Consider the following 14,236-nt stretch of genomic DNA (forward strand, 5'->3'; position numbering starts at 1 on the left):
TTCTGTGCAGGATTGAGCACTCAGGTTGTTTCCAGCGCAGGGCATGGGATGCATTTCTATTCCTGCCTGCATTCTGCATTTCCAACTGGACCAAAAGGCAGTGGGAGCGTGTTGTCAGTGATGTGGTCTCAGCTTCATTTAAGTGCTCCCTGCCCCAGATCTAAAGTGAACCAGCAGAGTGAACCTGCTCAGGTGCTCCAGGGGAAGTCACACCACATCCCTTTGCATTTCCCATACCTGATTTATGGCAATTTGGGGATAGAGAGCTTCCCCACACCTCCCACCAGCATGAGGAAAAGCAGGGCAAGGGTTAACACAATTAAGGTGAGGGTGTGCCCACCCCACCAGGGTCATAAAAGCCCCAGAGGTACCTCTCACCCTCCATACTGCTGGAGGAAATGGAGCCGAGCTCACTGGTGGCACCGGGGGCACAACGGGGCCGGGGGTCCTCTGTGAGACCCCTGTGCAGGTAGGGCTTGGGGAGGGGGGCTGCTGGAAAGGCTGTGGGGGAGAACGGGCTTTGAGTAGAGCCCCATTGAAGGGCAGCGTCGTGTCTCTAGAATTCCCATTTCCCCCACTCCCCCCCAGCGTTTCCCCCGGAGAGTGTTGGGTTGAAGAGGAAAGCGCCCGGCGGCCCCTCCGAGCTGGGGGTCCAGGGTGGGTGCCCCGCGTTGAGGAGTCCCTGCTGCCTTCTGCCCCCTATGAGGAGCTGGGGGGGTACCTCAGGGTTGTGCAGTTCAGGTCCCCCCCTCCAGCCCAGCCTCGGGCTTCGTTTGCCTCGCAATTAGCGGGGAGATAAAGCTGAGTCGGAAGCTCCGCTGGGGACAAAACGTGGTCGCATCCTTAAAAGCCACTGCTGGGGGGTGATGCTCTATCCCTGCTTTTTGGGGCCGCCCCCTGGCCATGGAGTTTCTCCCTTTCCGCAGGAATTTTGCCCGCGGTTCGTGCAGGTTTGGGCAGCGCTGCCGATTCTCGCACGGCACGAAGGTTCCCCCGGGCCGGCACCGCGCTCCGGGAGAGTGAGTGAATGAATGAATGGGGACGGGTCGGGGGGCGGGACTGGCAGCGGGGGGGTGACTCCTCTTCGTGTCTCCTCTGTGTGTCCCCGCGCTCCTCCAGCTCCCAGCACGACCCGGAGCAGCCGCTGCCCGCAGTGAACGGCCGCAGCCCGGTGCACCCCCGCCGGGGGGGGTCAGAGCAGGGGGCGGTGGTCCGGAGCCGGGGGGGAGCGGGGCACAGCTCTGCTGCCAGCACAACGCGGGCAGCCTTCGGACTGCCACGGGCGGAGGAAGAGGATGGCACTGAGAACATCCCGGCACGCGGTGACCCCCCCGGATGTGCTGTCCGTGGAGGATTCGGCTCTGCGAGAGCTCGGAGTGCCGCAGGTGGGTGCCGGGCTGCCCCAGGACCAGCGGGGCTGCGGGTGGCGGTGGAGCACCCTGCACGTGTCTGCCCTTGTCCCACATCTTTCCCCCCCCAAAACAAAGCCATGCTGGGGCTGTGGGAAACTCTCCTGCTCTCTTTGTAAGGGATGGGGGCACCTGAGTGCTGAGCCTGTATTTTGCGGGCAGGTGGAACCGACGGTGGGGTGGGATGTGCTTTTGTAACAGCTCCTCTGTGCTCAGGCTCCCACCTGAAGGGGCTGAGATCAGATCCCAGTTCCCCAGCCCCCAGCAAAGCAGTGCAGACGGCGTGGGCTCAGTGCTCGGAGGTGGGTTCAGTCTCAAGGCTGTGCAGCCCCTGTCACCCCGCTTGACCCTCTGGTGTGAAGCCACGGGCTGCAGTGCTGTGCTGTTCGGTTTGTAGGATCCCATAGAGCTCGGTGCTGCCGCAGCTCCGGTATCCATCACAGATCTGAGGGCACGCAGCGAGGCTGTGGTGTGCGGCATTTGCATGGAGCGGGTCTACGAGAAGGCACTGCCGGAGGAGCGGCTCTTTGGGATCCTCCCCAACTGCAGCCACGCTTTCTGTCTGGGTTGCATCCGCACGTGGAGACGCAGCCGGGACTTTCCAAACACGGTCAGCAAGTGAGTGTCGTAGGGACACACGGGCAGTGAAGGGATGGGGTCACTGCCCCCACTGCTCCGTGCCCTGAAGCCTTTCCTTGAGAGTGGGAGCTGTGATGGGGATGGGATGAGGATGCTGGGTGCTCCCACGTGGGTACTAAGCTCTGCCAGGGCTGCTCCCTTTTTAGGACCCATCTCAGGTTGGCTATTAGGAAAAAAATCTTACCAGGAAGATGGTCAGGAATTGGGGATACCCAGGAGTGGTGGTGTCACCTGGAGGGGTTCAAGACGTGGCACTGAGGGATGCGGTCTGTGGGGGTGGGGTTGGACTTAAGGATCTCAGAGGTCTTCCAACCTTAATGGTTCTATTACACTCACTCAGAGCCTGCCCAGAGTGCCGGCTCACCTCCACCTACTACATCCCCCACAAGTTCTGGCTCTCAGATGGAGACGAGAAGCAGCAGCTCATCGAAAGCTTCAAGGCACGGACAGGGTGAGTGCACAGCACCGCGGGCTCTGCAGCGCTCCAGCAGTGCTCACAGCTGCTGTTTGAACCCTGCAGGCAAATCAGGTGCAAATTCTTCACCCGGAACCACGGCCGCTGCCCTTTTGGCTCTGACTGCATCTACCTGCACGAGCTGCCCATTGGGCGAACAGCACTGCGGCACAGCCGGCAGCGCCTGAGGATGCGTGCAGTGAGTGGGGCAATGCATCATTTGGGGTAGGGGCACCGTGGGGCCGGGCTCACCATCTGTCCTGTGCCACAGGAGCGCAGCCCTTCTCCCTTGGAAAGCTCTGATGAGGAAGAAGATGAATTCTACCTGCTTGAATGGGCTGTCACCAGCGCTCTGCTGGAGCTGGAGTTGCTGTACACAAGTTATAGCCATGGGATGCTCTTTGAGGACATCAGTGATTCAGACTGAACCCTGGGTATTCGCTGGGTGCTCTTGGCTTCAAGGAAGCATCTTCTGGGAACAGAATAATCCACTTTTAATGCTTTGAGCTGCTCCTGGCTTTGGTATGGGGGGAGGGAGGATAGCTGTGGGGTGGGGAATGGGACAGTCCGGCTGCTGCGAGCCTGGCTGGAGCCCGTGGAGCCGGGTGATGAGGTGGGGAGTGTGGGGCAACGGGGTTCAGCCCCTCCTGTTGCACCTCTGGGAGACTGCAGGAGCCGGGATAGGGAGGGAGGTTTTAAGGCACAGAGTGCTGAGAGGAACGGGGAGCCGGGCTGCCCTGGGGCGCGGTTTTTAAACTGTTTTTAGCGAAATCTAGGAACGACGAAATAAAACACAGCGCAGACGCTGCCTTCAGCCCTCCCGTCCGAGCGGCTCGGCGCGTTCGCCTTTAAGGGCTCCTTTGCACTCGGCACGTGGGATCATTTGCATACAGCGCGCGCTTTTGGTTTTTTTTTTGCCGCGCCGGGTGCGGAAGTGGCGCGCGTGGCTCCGAGCGCCTCCTCGCCCCCAGCGCGGATGGGCAGGGAGGGGAGCAGCGCTCTGCGCTCCGCCTGGAGCTGCGGCTGCCGCCGGAGAGCGGCGTGTGGAGGTGCCCCATAGCGCTGCCCCATAGCGCTGCCGTGAGCCTCGGCCGGGTAACGCGGCCTTCCTGGGGGTCCTCCCCATAACCCTGCCCCCCACACACCCAGAGCTGCGGGGCTCTGGGAGCATCCAGCGGGTCGCTGCAGGCGCTGCTCCGCTCCCTGTTTCCCTGCGGGCAGATGGAGCTTCCCTGGCTGCAGCTGCTTGCCAAGCCGTGCCGCCTGCTGCTGCACGCTCTCTCCTCCGGCCCCGCTGGGACGCTGGCTGCTCTCCGTGCGCTGCAGCGGCTGCAGGCCCAGGAAGGACCGGGACACGCGTTCCCCTGGCGGAGCTTTGTGGGCGCGCTGTGTGCGGAGGAGCCCACACTGGACGGGCCGGATGGAGCCCTGGCTGTGTGAGTCAGCTGCGATCCCAAAACTCGGGGCTCAGTGGGGGGTCGGGTTCATCAGGTTCCCAATTCCTGTGCGCCCGGTGCAGTGGTCCGTGTGTAACGCTGTGGATAACGGTCCCGCTGCTTTTCTGCAAAACCCACTGGAGGTGTTTGCTGTTCTCTCCAACGCCCTCCCGCTATTGCACCTCTCTCCGCAGCTCAGGAAGGCACGTAAGAGTTCTGGAGTGCTTTGCAGTGATGCAGCCTCTTCTTTTTCTCCCCTTTTCCAGCAAACCACGGCTGCTGCTGCTCCCCATCTTGTGCCAGAGGAACCTCTTCTCCCTGCTGCATGCAGTAGCAGCGATGGTGCCCACAGACTGCCTCCACCAGCTGCTGCATGCTGCAGGGCAGGACCCCCAGCCGGACCCCTGGGTGCACGCACTGGGGGTGCTGCTGCTGCGGGGAGAGGAGCGTTCCTCCCCACCTCCGCCTGCCCTGACAGCTTCCTGCCAGCAGAAGCTCAAGTGTCTGTGCCAGAAAATTGCCCAGAGCAAAGCGGAGGGGAGGAGGAAGCTGAAGTGGTGCTTCCCCAAACAGGATGGGGATGCGGCTGGTTCTGTGCATCCAGGGGGGAAGCGCAAGAAGGCGCTGGAGGAAAGCCTGGAGCTGAGTGAGGAGAGGGAGGAGAAGAGGCCACTGCTGGAGGATGCGGTGTTTGAGCTGCCGGGAGGGCTGGATGGCACAGCTGGGGTGGGAGAAGAGGTGCCTGGGGAGACACTGGGGAATGGATCCGCACAGAGCCCGGCTGGGGCTGCCTTGGAAAGCCCCCAGCAGGATGCAGACAAGGAGCCCAGGAGGATTTTGAGGCTGGAGGTTGCAGCGGAGGTCCAGTCCTTTATCCAGGTACTGGGGAGGGCTTCAGCTTTCTCTGGGTTTCAATCCTCCTCCATGCTATCTGTCTGTATTCCCTTTGCCAAGCCTTCCCTGCCTTGTGGCAAGGTGGTGGGTGCTGTTTTTGCAGCATCCCTGTGTCTCCTGGGGACACCTCTGCAGCTTCCCTGCTGTGGAAAAAGTCTCCTGGGTCCTTCAGTCTGCTGCTGTGTGTATGGCATGGGCACCTGAGAGACTCTAGTTTGGGATTTATGACTCTTGAGGATGCTGCTTCTCAAAGTGCTTATCGTAGAAATCAGGAAGCAAACTGACCAACAGCTCCCCACCTGAAGGTTTTGCTCCCCTCTTTCAGCTGGTGAACTTTCAGAGTCTGACTTTCTTTCACCTCACTTTCCCTAGATGCATGGACCAAGGCTGAAAATGCTGCTGCTGCAAGAAGCCAATGTAAGTGGTTGTTTTGCCTTCATCCTTGGTGCAGGTGGGCTAAATGGGCTCATCCCAGGGCCTCCAGAAGGGAGTGGGAGAGGAGATGGGTTTTGTAGGGTGACTGGCAGGAGACAACAGGCCAGCTGTGTCACCTCCTCTACAGCATGTGGATCAGGCCGGGAGGTAGTAGGGAGGAGAAAAGCCCTAGAGCAACATTTTGTGGCTTGGTTTGTTTGGTGCATTAGCCAAGGACGGTGTTTCCCTGCAGCGCACAGAGCTGAGCATCCCACCTGAGCTGCACATCCTCAACAGCTGCTCTCCAAGCCAGGTGAGAACTGGTATCCTCACAGCTGGCAGTGCTGCTGCTGCCCCTGACAGCCCTGTCCTTTCTGCTGTCCCCAGCTCGAGGGGCTGTGCTCCTTCCTCCAGCTCTCCACGTGCCCAGAGCAGCTCTTGGTGCAGTTCTGCAGCTGGTTGCTGGCTCTCACACCCGACCTCAGCTATGCCAGCGCAGCTGTTCTGGCTGAGCAGCTCTTCCTCACACGAGTAAGTGTGCAGAGCAGAGCTCTTCCAGCCTGAGTGTGCCCTGTTTCCTTCTCTGCATCCTCACTTCTGCCTTTTCTGCTCATAGGTCCTGTCCCTCACACAGCTGCCCTCCCGCCACCTCATGGCTGCTCTCACCTCATTCTGCTCCAAGTATTCAGAGCCCTTCTGTCAGGTTCTGGTGGCTTCCATCCTGCAGGAGCCAGGGCAAGGTGTGCTGGGCTGCCCTGAAGGGAGGGGTGTGAAAGGAGAGCTATGGGAAAGCTCTGACTGCGGGGTGCTGTCTTTTTGAGGGCATTTATCACCCTAAATGTGTGTTAGGAACCACAGTGCTGGTAGAATCTGAGCAAGTTAAGCTGGGATGGGGGAGGAGTGTAAGGATGCCTGGTATTGACAGGGAGGGAGATGACACTGGCTTCCAGCATCAGCCTTCTTGGGGGAGGGCTGCAATCCCTCATGGACTTGGGGGTTCCTGAAAGTTCCTAAAGCTGTGCTGAAACTGCCCAAGGGAAGCATTGCTCTGCACAGATGCGGAGATGTGGTACTTGGGGACATGGTTTAGTGATGGTTGGACTTGATCTTAGAGATCTTTTCCAACTTTAATGCCCTCAGCAGGGCAGCATCCCCCACTGCTGGGAGCTGTTGGCGGTTCAGCTTTTGCAGCTGAATGAAGGATGCTGAGTTCTCCAAACAGCAGAAGGAGGCACCACTTGATTTCTGGGTGTCCTGACTGGGCCATCCAGAAAGGGGCAGCAGGAAGGGTCAGCACACCCACATGGGTTTGGCAGCCTCAGCTTTACCCCTGCAGGTGCAGAGCAGATCAAGCTGGTGTGTGACCTTGTAGAGGAGTGCTTGGAGCCTGACTACGTGAGAATGGTGTTGGGGTGAGAGACGACGAGCTGCAGAGCGTGCAGCCAGCGAGGCCGTGTGAGCAGCACAGACATCTCCTGTGTTTTGCAGCCAGGTGCTGGCAGTCCCTCTGACCGAGAAGCTGCTGCCGGTGGTGCTGGCGGTGCTGGGCAGGCAGGTGAGGCTGCATCGTGTGCAGCTCCAGCAGCGCCGGGCTGAAGGCCTGCAGTGCTCCCCGCTCTCTTGCAGGAGCCGCTGCCCTCCGAGCTCTTTGACCTCCTGGTGCTCACCCTGTGCCAGCAGGCTCCAGCCTTTGCCACATCGCTGAGCTACGCCAAGCTGGTGATGGCTGTGCTGACCACGTACAGCAGCCAGGTGAGTGCAGCCTTGCAGCCACCGACCCTTCATGGCTCCCTTCAACCTGTTCTGCAGCTCCACATCTGTTCTCCCCGCAGCTCAGCCCGTCCCACCGCAGCCGTCTGGCAGCAGCTCTGGATGGCAGCAACGCAGCCCTGAGGAGATCGGTGCAGGCGGTGCTGGGCAGGTGCGACCTGCTGCTGGGTGGGCTGCCCTCCCCTGGGAAACCTCTCATTTCTCTCCTCTTTTCCTCCTCCTCCAGGTGAGCAGTGAGGAGCAGTTGGAGGCTTCCATGGATGGAGGGGAGGATGGCTGTGTGTGGCTCGCCAGCATGATGGGGACACAATGCGTGGCTATAAAAGCCAGGGAGGGCTGTGGGTGTGTGGGAGCTGGGCTGTGGCTGCACAGCGCCCGCCCAGTGGGTGCTCAGAGCTGTGCAGATAGAGATTTCCTCAGATAAAAACTTCCAACTTGCTTTGTCTCGTTTAAACTTGAAGGGAATGGAGGAGTGGGGAGGAAAGGGTTCTGCCACACTCAAGATGGCGCCTCCCACCCGCTATGTCTCACTCAAAATGGCTGCCCCCGTTCCTAGTCTGCCACTCCCAAGATGGCGTCTCCCTCCCCTGACAAATCGAGCAACCAAGATGGCGTCTCCCTCTTGCCTTCCGGTTCTGCCGCGCCCAATATGGCAGCTGGGGAGGGGCAGGACTTGTAGGCAGGAAGGCAGCGCCTGTGAGGCGGGTTGTGGCGTAAAGGTGACAGTAACGCCGAAAGTGGCTTTGGGTTACAAGTGGAGATACGCCATTCAGTTCCATCACACAGTGTGGATGGGGTGAGATGCGCCGCCTGCATCCCATAGCCTGACCTGCTGTTGGCGTCCAGGCAGAGTTGAGACCTGATGGCCAACCTTGTCCACGTCTGTGCTGTTACAACGTGACAGCTGCGGTTGAGACTTAATTGGCCATCACGGTTTTGTATTGGGTTTATATTTTCTAGGGCACGAGTGGTTGTACCCATCAGCCTTCCTGTCCAACAGCTCAGCTCATTTCTGGGCACTGCTGGCATTTACTTACAAATCTCTCTTCCTCCAGGCTGGGCTCTGTGTTGTTTCCACATCTGGCATATTTGGTGCTGAGGGGCTTTGTCCAGTTGCTGTCCTTCGAGGGGCTGGCACAGCTCAGGGCTCTGTGCAGGTCGGTGCCTATTGGTGCAGGAAGGGAGGCTCAGCAGAATGGGGTTGAGGTAAACTTCAAATCAGCCTTTTTTTTTTTCTCTTTTTCCATGGCTTTTGGGAGCAGCCTCTCTGTGACGTGTTGCTGTGCTGCAAGGAGTGATAACTGCACCCTGAGCACCTCACCGAAGGAAGGGCAATAAGCAGCGCGGTGGGGATGGGCTGATGGTTGGACTTCACGTCCTTAGAGCTCTTTTCCAACTTTCACAATTCTGTGACTAATAGAAAGTGCTGCCATGGCATCAATGTGCCCAGATTACTCTTCTGTACCCATGAAAGCATCTACTGGAAACCTGAGCTGGATGCGTTCTGACCAGAGAACGGAAAAGATGAGTGTGGGTGGATTTCTGAGGACAGCCTCCATTGGAGTTTGCAATGGTGCATTTTGTTGATGAAACACTTCATCAACTGCTTAAAAAGTCATAAACGCTGCCATCCACACAAGGAGAAGAGGAATTAAACCACAAATGTGTAGCGTGCTACTGCTTTGAGTTTGTTTGTTAACGTTTAGTGCCAGCCAGAGGAACGAAACTCTGAAATAGCATGATGCTGGTTTCTGCAGAGAGCCTCATCAGCTGTGGTTTTGCAGTTGGCTGCAGCTTATCACGTACCCTGGGTTCCTGTGAGGTGTACGTGCAAAATAAACCATGAGAGGCTGGAAGCAAACCCTGGAAATGCTGGGTGTGCTGGGGGAAGGCTGCTTGGTTCTGTGGTTTTGACTCTGCCCGACCCTCCCAGGAGCTTTAAAGTCAGTGAGCAGTGCAAAGAGGTGGAAGTGCCATAGAGCATCAGTCAGGCTTTGTAGAAACTTATCCTGGAATGAGGGAGAGCCAGGCTGGGCTGCTGTTTGTCTTATTTCCTGGTGGTACTGACAGTCTGAAGTATTGTTGGATGTTTCCTAACTGCAGTGCATGGCAGTGTTTATAATGTCCTGCTGATTTATGGGACGCTTGACGGCTGCTCCCTATCTGCTTCCTCTTCTCTAGAGATCTGCCTCTTTCACTGTAAGGAAGGGATTTCCCTTTTCTCTCCAGTAGTTTCAAATGGATTTGGGTTCGCTGCTCTGTGCTGGGGTTTGCTGAGATCCCTTTGGGTTCTGTTCAGCTTTGCCAGCCTTCGCCACGTTATTAATATCAGAGAAAATTTTAGTGCTGGGTTTAGGGGTAAGAATTAGAATTAGAGTTAGAAGCTTTGTGAGGTTATTACAGCTATCTTCAGGGTTGTTAGGCTGATGATTAGTACTGTTTTTGGGGTCGGGGCTTTATTAGGGTTGGGGTTATTGTGGTTGGGGCTCTGGCCCCTCCATGCTGCCCCCACCAAGAGAATTGCCTTCCCCAAATCAGACCTCACAATCTGCTTCTATGTTCTGGTGCCCTAGAGTGAGATGCAAAATGCAATACAACCCAGCCGGATAACTCTAATAGAATGGCAGTGCTTTAGGATTTGATATTCATCAAGAAAGTGGAATTTCTGAGCAATGTGGAGGAAGGTAATGGGAATAATAAAGCAAAGCTTGGAGAGCACCTGGGGAAAGTGAGGGAAAGGCGAGAGAAGGACGGGCACCCTGCAGGGCGCTCTACAGCGCAGTAACAAGCTCTGGAAGCTCGATGTTGTGGCACGCTAAGTAGCAGATAGACATTTGTGTGTATACGTTGTCGCTGCTTGTTTGGGCAACCAGCAGCCGGGCAACAAAGCTGAGTTCCGGGGCGCTGCTGGAAATGCCGCCGAGCGGCTCTCGCGCCTCCCGACAGCGCCACGGCTCTCTGCTTCCACCTGCTGGACGCCGGTGGGTACTGCAGGCACTGCCCTGAGCAGGAGTCCCCGGTGTGTTCCAGGCACCGCGGAAGATTCACAGGATGGCCCGGGTTGGAAGTGACCTCAAGGATCATGAATCTCCAACCCCCTGCCACACGCAGCGCCACCAACCTCCACATTTAATACCAGCCCAGGCTGCCCAGGATCCCATCCAACCTGGCCTCAAATGCCTCCAGGGATGGGGCATCCACAACCTCTCTGGGCAGCTGTTCCAGCACCTCACCACTCTCTCTGTAAAGAACTTCCCCACGACATCCAACCTAAATCTTCCCTCCCTTAACTTAAAATCATTTCCCCTTGTCCTGCTGGATTCCTGGAGATGTCCAGTGAGTTCTCCCAGGGTTTCTCACTGTGCTTCGTGCTGCTCTAGATGCTTCTCAGAGCATCCTACAGGCCTCCCAGGAGCCACCCTATGTGCTCAGAGAAACGTTTGTGTGCTTCCAGAGCTCCTCCGTGTGCCCTAGATGCCTCCAAAATGCCCCCAGCATAATCTGAGGAACTCTGCGGTACTCCCAGAGCTCCTCAGTGTCCACTAGGATGATGTAGAAGTCTCGCATTGTGCTCTAGAGGCTTCCAAAGACACCCCAGTGGACTCAAGCACACCCTAAAGTGCATTGTATAGAACGAATCTCAGTGTTTTAATCCAACATATGAAGCTTCCTGCAGCAGTGATGCCTCTTTTGTTTTGCCACAACAAATTCACTTAGAGATTACTCCCAGAGACCCCCAGGGTTCTCCAGGTTGCACTCAGCCCACTGCACAGTTCTGCCATCCACGCTCTAAGCGAGAGCCTCAGCCCGCAGCAGCGCCTCCAGTACCAAATTGCAGTCAATACGAGGCAACGGGGAGCTCCTTAGAGCCAGTGCGCATGCGCGGAACTGTGGCGGGCACCTGTCAGTCAGCCCCGGCGCTGAGCCAATCGGACGTGGCGATAGGGGCTGGCTCCTCCCCCGGTCTGAGCGTGAGCGTAAATCCATGCAAGCACCGCTTGCTTTGGCGCACGCGCACTACTGCCGGAGGATCAATCACCATAGAGTAGCGGTTTCTCTGCGCAGAGCAGCTAGAATTTAGGCAAATCACTTCCGGCTTTCTGTGCACATGCGTTTTACTGCCTGGAGGCTCAAACACCATAGAAGTTGGCGGACTCGAGGCGCAGAGCGGTTATATGTAAATTACGGATGCGCTGAGCCAATCAGTGGGCGCGCGGAGGTAGTGGTGAGGTAAAAGAGTGAGTTTATGGATTCGCTCGGGCACGTGGAGGGTGCAAGTGTGAGAGGAAGTGCGGGATAAATGGGGGACGTGGACTGGGAACTGCTGATGGGCTTAGGAATTCTCGCCCTGCCTTCAGAGTATGTGGCTTATGATCAGGATCCGCGATTGGGGGCTTTCGGGGAGTGTGGTGTGAGGGAGTGGGGGGTGGTTCGGGTCCTTGGCGCTGTTGGCGGCTGTGGGGGCTGCTTCGTTTTTCTGTGGTTGGTTCTGTTGTGGAAGCGGCCGAAGCAAGGCGGGAGCAGAAGTGATGAGAGAGTAACGCGGGTGGCTGTAGGTGGGAGGTTTGTGTCACTTGTACGCAGCACGGGGCGTGCGTTGTACGTTCTGGAGGACCAGGGACCAAGGACGTCGGCGGACTCGCAGCGCAGAGCGGCTGGAGGAAACAGAGGCTGCTTCCGTGCGCATGCGTGTTACCGCCTGGAGGACCAAATATCATAGAGATTTGCGGGCTTGTGGCGCAGAGCGCTTAGAACAATGCGGTGCTGCTCTTTGTCATGAGGAGGGCAGAAGAGTGAAGCAGGTTGCGCCTTGCCTGGGGATACCCAAAACCCGCGTGGATGCAATCCTGTGCAGTGTGTTCCCGCATCTTATAACAGATCCATCAAATGACCATACAACCTTTGTCTTTTACCTTTTTTTTTCCTCCTGAAGTGACCACGTATTACTCCACAAATTAATTTCAGGCAGTATTCTCATAGCTGATTATTCACCATCAAAAGACGCAGGCTTCTTTGAGGCTGAATCCCTAGTGCCTCAAAGTTAGTAGAAGAAACCTCTTCAAGTGGTCATTATTATCAACGTGGACCATATCTGCAGACAATTAGACATCTCAGCACATCAGTATAGGCTCTAGGAACAGTTATCCATGTTATTTTCTTATTAAAATCTGCTTTTGAGGGATGTTTGCAGGGAGCCCCCATAGGATAATTCCCTTGTGTGTTTTTCTGCCGAGTCTGAACTCCAGGGACAGGGAGTTTAGCACTTCCCTATTAGATCTTGATCTCTGAACACATAAGGCCATATAGGATATCAGTATGATAGGTTATAATGCTAAATATGACAGCGTTAAGACGGTCCTCTTCCCTGACAGAGCTCAGTTTCCAAGAGATAAGGCCTCAGATCTGGCACACAGTATCCAAATAATCTTTTCAAAAGCATTACTGGTGGGACACACACTTCAGGGCCTATGGAGAAAAAGCTTGTCAGTTTATCCAGTCTTTTTCAATAGGCTCTCAGCTCAGTCTGACAGCAAGCAATATTCCCAGTCTTATGGCAATTAGAGAAGAAAAATATCCTTTGTGTTAGCGATTTTCGTTCTGCTGGCCAGAAAGTTTGTTCCGAGTGTTGAAGACAAAAACAAAGCCTTCATTGAAGCTAATGGGGAGAGTGCCTCATTCAGAAGGCGAAAAGGAATCAGGAAGATAATGTGACATTTTGCAGGCATGCAAGTCTCATTGAATAGCGGTGTAAGAGCACTTTTCTGAACGCTGCCCATAGTAACTTTTCTGCAGGCTGTACACAAATGTCTGTGCCAATCCGAAGTCGCTACTCTATCCGTAATTACAAAGTAAATACACAGTTGTGACACATCCAGATGCCACTGGCTGCATCCAAGTGTCCATCATACAGAAACACTCTTGAGGCACTCTGAGGCACAGAAGTTTTTTAGTTCCTAAAGGTCAGTGTTGACAGCTTCATTTCACTGTTCTGCACTGAGGACGTTTTCCATGCGAAGCTCTGGTGAGATTGGTACAGAACAGTTCTCCCAGCTGTAGAAGTAATAGTTGTAAATTAACCACTTCTTTCTGCTCCAAACCAGCTGTGACGTGGCCCTCAAACTACAGAATCCGCATCATAGAATTAATTAGGTTAGATACTGTGTAAGATTGATTCTCTAGATCATCACAGCTTTCAATGGAAAATGAGAGCTGTTTGTGAATAGGCCACACTTCTGCTTCTGGATATTTCCAGAGTTACATCTAGAATTAATTACTGCATCTGGAATTAATTACAAAAGGTGGTTCTGGCATGGAAAAAAAAAAAAAGGCTTCATAAATTAACCTGTGATTCAGTGAGCCTGAGGCAAAGTGATCAGGATGAATGAATTCTTAGGAAGCTTCTTCAGTTCTCCTATCTCTGATGATACAGACAGGTATCTGAAACTCTTTGCTTACACTCCTGTTGCATTTTGAAGTTTTTAAAGGATTTGGTGTATTCTGTAGCACTATAAGTAAATGTAGGACTTCTTGCCACATTATTGTCAAGTGCATTGCCAGTGGTATTTCTTTGTGTTCTCCCTTGCATGAAAGAGAGTTTCAGAGCAAACCAAACCTGATATGAAATCTTTCTTGATGTTTCTTTGCATTTCAGATGCTTTTTACTGGAGTGTGGAAGAAATGTGAGAAAGAGGTGTCTTAGATGAGAGGAGACAAGACTGGACTACATGGATCAAGGGAGAAGAGTGAGTTGTTTGCTGCATGTTTTGCTTACAGAGCATTGGTACAAGCTATTAAATTAGAGTAACTTTGGCTAATTAGGTACTTCTGAAAGACCTCTGTACCTAGAAGTGCCTTTTCCTTCATTCACCTGTAGAAAAGGACATCTAAGCATCATGCTTCCTCATGCTCTCTTTTCATTATCACACACTGTGCTAGTGTTACTGATTTGTTTTTAAATGCAGAAGTGACACAGGAATAAACAGATCCTGCACTGGGGTAAATGATGAGATATTAACTAACTTACTATCTTACCTCTGTTTTCCTGTGATCATTTCCTTTTCACTTTGAGTCCCTTGACCTGAGTACAGTAGAAACTGTGATTAAAAACAAATGTACCTGCAGAGGCAGCTGCCCTAACTTCACTTTGATTTGGCAGCATGGGCAGTGCTTCTGAATGCGAGGGAAAAACAAGCCCTTGGCACTCCATAATCAGTCTGAAA

At 54.8% G+C, this 14,236-nt stretch overlaps 3 protein-coding genes across 12 annotated transcripts in view; all 3 read left to right on the forward strand.

The window, feature by feature from the left end:
• The first annotated feature begins 91 nt into the window (after positions 1–91).
• LOC128087992 (probable E3 ubiquitin-protein ligase makorin-1) lies at positions 92–3,316 on the forward strand. Its single transcript, XM_052698059.1, has 8 exons — positions 92–469; positions 927–1,019; positions 1,120–1,385; positions 1,626–1,711; positions 1,807–2,027; positions 2,389–2,499; positions 2,569–2,701; positions 2,774–3,316. Exons 1-8 carry the CDS (start codon positions 399–401, stop codon positions 2,927–2,929), a joined length of 1,137 nt encoding a protein of 378 aa, XP_052554019.1. The 5' UTR covers positions 92–398; the 3' UTR covers positions 2,930–3,316.
• Positions 3,317–3,490: 174 nt separating this feature from the next.
• FANCE (FA complementation group E) lies at positions 3,491–7,455 on the forward strand. Of its 6 annotated transcripts, XM_052698047.1 has the most exons (11): positions 3,491–3,938; positions 4,205–4,817; positions 5,205–5,249; positions 5,500–5,559; positions 5,634–5,777; positions 5,863–5,986; positions 6,583–6,658; positions 6,735–6,801; positions 6,873–6,998; positions 7,079–7,167; positions 7,243–7,455. In XM_052698047.1, the coding sequence occupies exons 1-11, from the start codon at positions 3,724–3,726 to the stop codon at positions 7,244–7,246; spliced, it is 1,563 nt and encodes a 520-aa protein (XP_052554007.1). In that variant the 5' UTR covers positions 3,491–3,723; the 3' UTR covers positions 7,247–7,455. The 6 variants fall into 6 exon arrangements, 5 of the variants coding, with proteins under 5 accessions (XP_052554007.1, XP_052554006.1, XP_052554009.1 ...); XR_008210104.1 differs by lacking the exon at positions 7,243–7,455 and having other exon boundaries at positions 6,583–6,641; XM_052698046.1 differs by having other exon boundaries at positions 6,873–7,167; positions 7,243–7,357.
• Positions 7,456–11,124: 3,669 nt separating this feature from the next.
• NGF (nerve growth factor) overlaps positions 11,125–14,236 on the forward strand; it is a 47,485-nt gene continuing 44,373 nt past the window's right edge. For 4 of the 5 annotated variants that reach the window (XR_008210109.1, XR_008210108.1, XR_008210107.1 and 1 more), the window contains exons 1-2: positions 11,125–11,246; positions 13,669–13,759. The gene's annotated coding sequence lies outside the window, so the exon portion shown is untranslated. The remainder of the gene's footprint in view (positions 11,247–13,668; positions 13,760–14,236) is intronic. The other variant, XM_052698063.1, reaches the window with a different exon arrangement.

This window comes from Tympanuchus pallidicinctus, unplaced genomic scaffold, assembly GCF_026119805.1.
Source record: "Tympanuchus pallidicinctus isolate F22 unplaced genomic scaffold, pur_lepc_1.0 scaffold32, whole genome shotgun sequence".
NCBI lineage: Eukaryota > Metazoa > Chordata > Aves > Galliformes > Phasianidae > Tympanuchus > Tympanuchus pallidicinctus.

Excerpts from the sequence above, each read along its gene's own strand:
- LOC128087992 (XM_052698059.1), top strand. The coding sequence starts at position 399 with ATGGAGCCGAGCTCACTGGTGGCACCGGGGGCACAACGGGGCCGGGGG. Across the intron at positions 470-926 it reads TCTGTGAGACCCCTGTGCAG|GAATTTTGCCCGCGGTTCGT; the intron begins GTAGGGCTTGGG and ends CCCTTTCCGCAG. Across the intron at positions 2,702-2,773 it reads AGCGCCTGAGGATGCGTGCA|GAGCGCAGCCCTTCTCCCTT; the intron begins GTGAGTGGGGCA and ends CCTGTGCCACAG.
- FANCE (XM_052698046.1), top strand. The coding sequence starts at position 3,724 with ATGGAGCTTCCCTGGCTGCAGCTGCTTGCCAAGCCGTGCCGCCTGCTG. Across the intron at positions 5,560-5,633 it reads ACAGCTGCTCTCCAAGCCAG|CTCGAGGGGCTGTGCTCCTT; the intron begins GTGAGAACTGGT and ends TGCTGTCCCCAG. Across the intron at positions 5,987-6,582 it reads CCTGCAGGAGCCAGGGCAAG|GTGCAGAGCAGATCAAGCTG; the intron begins GTGTGCTGGGCT and ends TTACCCCTGCAG.